General features: G+C 32.7%; 1 protein-coding gene across 1 annotated transcript in view; it reads right to left on the bottom strand.

Moving 5' to 3' along the window:
• Window positions 1–1,056: 1,056 nt before the first annotated feature.
• Window positions 1,057–1,248, bottom strand: part of LOC117178460 — a 9,484-nt gene continuing 9,292 nt past the window's right edge. Inside the window, exon 10 of the mRNA XM_033369887.1 lies at window positions 1,057–1,137. Coding sequence (XP_033225778.1) covers window positions 1,057–1,137 — 81 coding nt within the window. The remainder of the gene's footprint in view (window positions 1,138–1,248) is intronic.

Raw genomic sequence — 1,248 nt, 5'->3', positions numbered from 1 at the left:
TTAGAAAAATATGAATCGAATCAAAGCTTTAGGGAACTCGATTGTTTCGATTCAATGATATTAACTCCAAGCTCTGATAGTAACAAAAGGTTGATTTAAAAAACTGTATTATCTTATAAAATTGTAGACAAAATTTAATTTATTAATTATTAATTTTTCAGTATCGTAGATATAGAGCCTGCACAATCATTTGAATTGATTACTCACTCATTAGAGAAAACGGAGAAAAAAGAAATGGTTCAGAAAAATTCGAGCGAAATAGAAATTGAACTTTCTCTAATTCCGGATTATGGAGAATTAGATCGCAGGACTTTTTCAGTAATTGACGTTTTGATTGATTTACTATTTTTATTTTAAAATCTTCTTAATATAAAAAATGCCAACTGTTACTTTTAAGATACATCCTCCAGAATTATTTCTTCCGCCACGAGAAAAAGGTTCTCTTACCGTTAAATTTCATTCTGAGGCCCATTTTAAATACAGCAGCAAAATTCCTTGTCAAGTTCTAGGGTTTATTCAGATTATTCCAGAGCACAAGTATTAATTTGTAATTTTTAAATAATTTAGTTCTTTATTCATAATTTATCCCCTAAAATTTTTACCACATTCTCTTTCTAGCTTTCTTTCTAGCTTTCTTTCTCTTACATTCCTCTCCTGCATCCTTCCCATATACATGCTCCCATGTTTCCTATCCACATTTACAGATTCTGTTCTCTTTATTTTTCCAATACATCCCTTCCCTTACGACATTTCTTAAATTAAATATTGCTATTCTGGTCCATCTTCTCTCTTCCCATCTCCATTCTAAATACTTCAGTACCCCGTCCTTTTTTACCACCTTATACCATTTATTATATTTTGAATCCTCAATTATCCTCCATATTTCTATTAATTATCTTTCCCTCTCCCTTTTCTCCAATTCTTCATAGCTTACTCCAGTTATGTGTCTTCTATACATTTAACATTAAAGAACTCTCTTCTTTCTTCTTCACATCTCGTTAATTCTATCGCCTTCCCTCTCCTTTATTATATATGTCCACATTATATACCTTTCTCTTAAACTCTCATTTCTTTCCTTTGTTTCCATGTTGTCCAGAATCGCCATTCTTTTCCTAAACTCAGTCTGATTCGGTGACTCTATATATATAAAGGAATCAATACGACGATCCAGCAAAAGCCTCGTGGACCCTAAGAACACGGAGCGATCCAAGGACAACCGCCTTCTGCATTTTTCCCGCAAGTGTTCTA

This window comes from Belonocnema kinseyi, chromosome 8 (assembly GCF_010883055.1).
Source record: "Belonocnema kinseyi isolate 2016_QV_RU_SX_M_011 chromosome 8, B_treatae_v1, whole genome shotgun sequence".
NCBI lineage: Eukaryota > Metazoa > Arthropoda > Insecta > Hymenoptera > Cynipidae > Belonocnema > Belonocnema kinseyi.
Note: the sequence above shows the minus strand (reverse complement) of the source record. Positions and strands in the feature narration are given on the sequence as shown.